Source organism: Cebus imitator, unplaced genomic scaffold (assembly GCF_001604975.1).
Source record: "Cebus imitator isolate Cc_AM_T3 unplaced genomic scaffold, Cebus_imitator-1.0 Scaffold526, whole genome shotgun sequence".
Classification (NCBI taxonomy): Eukaryota; Metazoa; Chordata; class Mammalia; order Primates; family Cebidae; genus Cebus; species Cebus imitator.
The window spans coordinates 1,240,052-1,246,051 of NW_016107841.1; the positions used below are offsets into that span (position 1 = coordinate 1,240,052).

Genomic DNA, 6,000 nt, shown 5'->3' on the forward strand with positions numbered 1-6,000 from the left:
GGGCTCTTCCCGGGTGAGGCTATCAATGCCCACAGCAGGAACCATGTGCACTCAACTTGCATTTACAGAGCTGATTCATAAATGCAGCCACAGCAGCTGCGGATGGGAAAAAATTCACTTTCTAGATCAGCCTATTCCTTTCTGAGTGGCAGTGCAGCATGGCAGAAAGAACACAGCTCTGGGACACAGCAGACTGACCCCACAACTCACCCACTGTGGGGTCTTGGGAGGGCTGGGTACCTTCTCTGTGCCTCAGTTTCCTCATCTGTGAAGCAGGGGTTAAAGTACTCCCCCCACCCCTTCTCAAGGCTGCTGGGACAATCATTAGCTTATGAATGCTACCGCTATGAATAACAATGGCAGACGCTTGTGGTAGTTCATGGTTCTATGTGGATTTCACGTTAATTCAGTGACACCTTACCACAATCCTAACTACGCAGGTTCTATCATCTTCCCGTTTTACACAAAGGAAACAGAAGCAACGTATTCTGCCTAGGTGGAAGAGTAAGTAAACGGAGGAGTCAGATTCCAAATGCCTCTCACTCCACAATCCTGCTCATTTCAAAAGAAGCATGGGGAAAAGTATGTGCAAAGAAGCCAGGCCTGGCGAAGCATCTGGTTTTGGCCCAAAGAGTCCAAATTCAGGTGTTTCCTCCTAAGTCCTCAGAGAAGTCAGCTGGGTCACAGTCATCTCAGCTACCCCCCAAATCCCGAGTTACACGCAATCTCTCTATCTCCCTGTCACTGTTTTCAGGGGTCCAGTGGAAATGCTAAGTGGGTGCTTTGCAAACCATCATCACCTTCAAGGGCCTCCTTATCAGCCCTGGGGGCCAGTGAGCTGAGCACTAGCAGCCTCCTGCCAGGCCCTCCCATCGGTGTCTCCGGTTCGGGGCTGGGTGTGCTGGCCTTGCACGTGCAGGCTGGATGTAAGGATGTGGGGCTTTGGAACTGAGGGATCTGTACTCTCCTGGTCCCTGACATCAGTCCACTGCATGACCCTGGAGAAAGCCCCTCCTCTGGTCCGCAGTGCCCTTATTTATAGTCTGGGGAGTTGTATATGTGATCTCGAAGGTCCTCCCGGTGAGGCCCTGGGGCCGTCATGCCTGCTGCCTGGTCTCCTGGGTCTACTTCTCCTTGCCAAGGGCTGAGTGCACAGGGGCAGTGGGAAAAGTGCTCTAGGCATCTTTCTCTTTCCCCAGGGATTCAGGAGAAGAGACCCAGTTAAGATCACGTGTGCTCTGGGAGCAGGAGAACTGGGCGCCCAGGAGGGCCTGATGGAAGACAGCATGGGCCGCCTGCAGTGAGAAATGCACATAGCCGCCGGCCCGCCAGGGGCACATACTTGGCAGGGGAGCGTTCTAAATAAAACCTGACTGAATTCCTAGCAGCTCCATGGCCAGCGGCTTAGGGCCTTCCTTCCAGAGCCACCCTAGTCCTGGAGTCCTTGCAGGTGCCCTGCGAAGGTTAAGGTTCAGGCAGGAAGGGGGAGAAGGAAAGAAAGCGGGGAAGCAGAGGAGAGGGGGAAGCACCGTGCCTGGATGAGGTGTGAAAAGAGAGACATAGAGAGCGTTGTTGGTGTCCACGCTAAACACGCACACGCACAGAACAGCGGTGCATGTTTTAAAAGAACACAGATGGAAAAGATACCTATTCACACGATGGCTAGGATGTGCTTCCCAATAATAGGTCAGTGGGAGAAAGTGGGGGGTGCAGATGAAACAAGACTGGCCATAAGTGGGTTATTATGGAACCTGGGAATGAGGAAGGGGATCGAATCGCACACAATAAAGTTTGTCAAACTCAAAGGGAGTCCGAGGAAGCGGAAGAAAGGAGGGAGGGCCGAGAGAGGGAGACGCTGGAGAAATCAGGAGCGGAGAGGAGGGTTCTCTCTATCCCAGGGCCCCTCTTCCACTTGGTGACTGCCATCCAGAGGCCACCTGAACGGCCACAGAATTCCAGAGCCAAGGAAATTTGGTGACATTCCGATCACTCCCTCTTTAACAAAGGGGGCCTGAGGTGCTGGGACGAGAGCGGCTTGGGCATGTGCACAGGCCACGGAAGGATGAGAGTAAGCCCCATGCCTGGTGCTTGGCTCCTAGCCCTTCCTAAAACACAACAGAACAAGAAAACCAACACAAGCCACAACTCTGAAGTCAGCCAGACCTAGCTCAGGGCCCACTTCTGAAACTGTGGCTTAGAGCAAGTTGCTCAGCCACTCTGATCAGCAGCTGCCCAGCGGGTACAGACGCCTTAGCAGGCATCCAGAAGGCAGAAAGGTGGGACATGCCCTTGGATCTTGACTTCTAGAGAAAGAGAAGCACCACTGCAAGTGTTAAAGGAAGGAGAGGTGCTTAGCTCAAGGCTTGAGTGCATGAGAGGCAGCCTGGAGCCCCGGCCCCTTCTGATGCTGGGAACGAACAGCGCCTCGCAGCGCCCCTCGGGCTCTCACCCGCACCACCCAGGCGAAGAAGCTCTCAACCTCCCGCACCTGCTCTCCGTGGCCTTGCTGCCTCCGGTCCCTGTCGGCCTGCGAGCTCTCGGCCTTGGGCTGCTCTGTCCGCATGTGCTTGCTCACTGACACCAGGACCTTCTCGTACTCCTGAGACCCGCTGGGCTCCAGCCCTTTGGCCGTGGTGCTTGTTCTCTGGAATGAGTGTGGGCCTTGTGTGACCTCCTCTCGCCAGGAACCTTGTGCAGCATCTTGCAGGTATGAGACAATGGAGCCGTCTGCATCCCAGTCCTGCAGTCTGGGGTCCAGGAGAGGCAGCAGATGGCCGGCCAGGGAGAGAGAAAGGACACCTGGTCACCCATTGGTCTCATTCCTTTTAGGCACTCTCCCCCTCCGGAGCTGTGGCTCATCAAAGATACAGACCATCCTCCCATCCCTCCAAATGTCAGGAGCACGTGAGCACATCCCCACCTGGCTGCTGCGGCTCAGAGGGGCACACGTGGCCCCTCTCATGCTGTCCAGGTAGAGAAGCCACTGGTCCCTCCCTGTGGGTGAACGGCTCTCCCCTGGGGCTCCCAGGGCACTCAGCTCGCCCTGATGGTCCAAGCACTGGGACCCCCATACTCTCATCCCATGTCCTTGAGCTCTGCCACCACCCCGTTCTGCTCTCCAGGCCCTTCCCACTCGGCAGTCCTCATCTGATAAGGTGGTCACTCTCTCCCTTTCCAGACATATTCTCCTGTGGCTCCTGGAAGGCACTGGCCTGGCGCCCGCCCCCCACTTCCTTTCTGGCCAGTCTTGCTCTGTGTCCTCTGCTGGTTCCTCCTAACTTTCCTGACTTCTGAACCTTGGAGCAACCAGGGGTTCAGTTCTCAGACCTCACCACGATCCACATCCGCTTTCTAAGCAAGCTCATTCATTCCATGCCCCCAAATACCATCTCTATGCCCAGAGTGCCTGGATGTGGGTCTCCAGCTCAGCTCTTCTCCTCGAACTACAGATGCGTGCACTCCGCTGCCTCCTCCACATCTCTACTTTGCTGTTGTTATTTTCTGAGACAGGGCTTCACTGTCACCCAGTCTGGAGTGCAGTGGTGCGATCACGGCTCACGGCAGCTCCGCACTCCTGGGCTCAAGCAATCCTCCCGCCTCAGCCACTTGATTAGCTGGGACTGCAGGCGCACACCACCACATCCAGCTATTTAAAAAATTTTGTAACGATGTGGTTTGGCTCACATGTCTACTTTGGATCTCTACTGGGCATCTCTGGGACAGCGCAATCCAATCCACACTCAGGATCTCCCCCAAAGCACGTCCACCCCATCCCACTGCCATCGATGGTATCTTCATCCTCACAGCGGGCAGGTCAAGGACACCACTGCCCTCCTTGACCCCTCTCTTCCTCTCTTACCCCGAGTTGTATTTGTCAGCAGATGCTTCTGAAATATGTCCTCCACCCACCGAGCTCTCAGCACGGCCACCGCTGCCGTCCAGCCCACAAGCTCACAGCCCTTTCCTCCCGAAGCACCTCCTGTTTCTCCGCCGGGGCACACCAGTCTCCTCTCAAGGCAGGTGAGCTTACCCTGCTCGCCCTCCCCTCCCCAGCTGCATGGGCTTGGCCAACTCTGTAAGGGCACGTGCCAAGCATGGTCTCCTTCGAGGGGCTAGGCCTTCTGTGGGGCATCCTCCCTGAGATGTCTCACAGTCACCCTCAATTTTCTGAGGTCTCTCAGCTGGCACTCGTGCAGGCCTCCCCGGCCGCCCATCTGCAATTCCAGCCGGCCTCCTCTCCACATACACACCTTCCCTGCTTGACTTTCCTTGTTAGCACTTATTATCTAGAATTTCTGTTTTAATGACTTCTAATTTGACTCACTTTATCTTGTTTCTTGTTAGTTTCCCTGCTAGAACCATGCTTCTTGCAGGTAGAGATTTTTTTCTGTTTCATTCAATGCCAGCACCCAGGCACTCTTTATAGGCGCCTGGCACACAGTAGGCACTCAATAAATATTGCTGAGTGAGGGGATGAAATTCATCTGTCCCCACTAGAAGGCTGACCAAGGTCACAGAGCCAGGAAATAACACAATAGACCTAGAGCCCGGGCCTTCCTGTCCCGTTAGCAACCCTGCTGTGTCAGCGTGCAGCCCCCCACGGGTGCTCAATAAATGCCTGATGAAGGAACAGCCATCCCGGGAAGGTGCCTCTCTTCAGGGAAGGCCACTATTTCACTTTAAACTGGCCTAAGCTTCATCAGATCTGTTCAATCCTCCCCATGAACCCGAGGATTTGTTTAGGAAACAAATGAAGTCCTCTCTGTCTCAACTTCCAACCTTTCCTTTTCCCTTCTGTTGGGTATTGGGGTCACACTGCACAGATCCGGCGGGATGGCCCCAGTAGCCTGGGCCTCAGCCTGGAACTGAGGGGACATGCAGGCAGGGAGAGGACACGAGAACAGCTTTCCTTGATCTGGCCAGTCCTGAGCTCCTTGGGGTGGGGGCCTGGAACCGCCTCCTGGGGGCACAAGAACCATGTCCTTACTTTAGGGAAAACGTGGCAAGCCAGGTGACCTGGAGGGAAGGGGATTACTCTGTCATCCGCCTCCTGTGCCAGCCCCGGGGGACAACGTGAGCCCCATCTCCTCTCTGTGTCACCTCTCTCTGCAGCTGCAAGGCCTGGCTTGCCTTGGCATCCTTCCCTGCACCCAGTGGAGAGGCGTGCTGTAGGCCCCGATCCAGATGGGATGATGAGAGCTCCGAGGTGAGCTGGCCCTGGGCGCACACTCACTGTGTCTGGGGGACGCCTCACCTTCTCCTGACCTGCCCATGCTGCTTTTCTGCTGCGGCACAGGGTGGGGCCTTCTCAGCAAGGGAAGCTTGGGGAGGAGAGCACCCACTGCTCTACAGCTGAAAGCTCTGTCCTGCCCCAGATAAGCCCACCAGCCTCTCCTTCAAAGGGGATAAGCGGGGAGGGCGCCATTATCAGCTCCGTCACATGCAGGCTGTGTGACTGCACACAAATAACTTCCCTGGGTACTGGTGCTTCTAAATATGGCCTTCAACTAAATATGGCCTTCAACAGGAAGCAGGCAGGGGGAGAGGAGCTCAGAAAACCAGCTCCAGCAGCATGCTGAGCCACAGTCTCCCCAGCCTCATGACTGCTCTCCTAAGTGAGCCCTCTTGGCGCCCTGATGTCCCTAAGCAAGCAATTCCTTTGCTCTATGGGAACAGGAAGCCTTAAGTGAGCCTTCCGGCACCCTATGTCCCTAAGTAAGCCCTGCCAGTACTCTGATGTCCCTAAGCAAGCCCTCCTGATGCCCTATGTCTCTAAGAGAGCCCTCCCAGCACTCTATGTCCCTAAGAGAGCTCTCCCAGCGCCCTGTGTCCCTAAGTGAGCCCTCCCAGCACACTGTGTCCCTAAGCGAGCCCTCCCAATGCCCTGTGTCCCTAAGCGAGCCCTCCCAACGCCCTGTGTCCCCAAGCAAGCCCTCCCAACGCCCTGTGTCCCTAAGGGAGCCCTCCCAGCACGCTGTGTCCCTAAGCGAGCCCCCCCAG

General features: G+C 55.9%; 1 protein-coding gene across 6 annotated transcripts in view; it reads right to left on the minus strand.

Annotated features, from left to right (window-relative positions):
* Positions 1-6,000, minus strand: part of ANK1 (ankyrin 1) — a 116,488-nt gene that overhangs the window by 12,953 nt on the left and 97,535 nt on the right. For all 6 annotated transcript variants that reach the window (XM_037733462.1, XM_037733460.1, XM_037733461.1 and 3 more), the window contains one exon: positions 2,489-2,747. In XM_037733462.1, the coding sequence (XP_037589390.1) occupies positions 2,489-2,747 (259 nt within the window). The remainder of the gene's footprint in view (positions 1-2,488; positions 2,748-6,000) is intronic.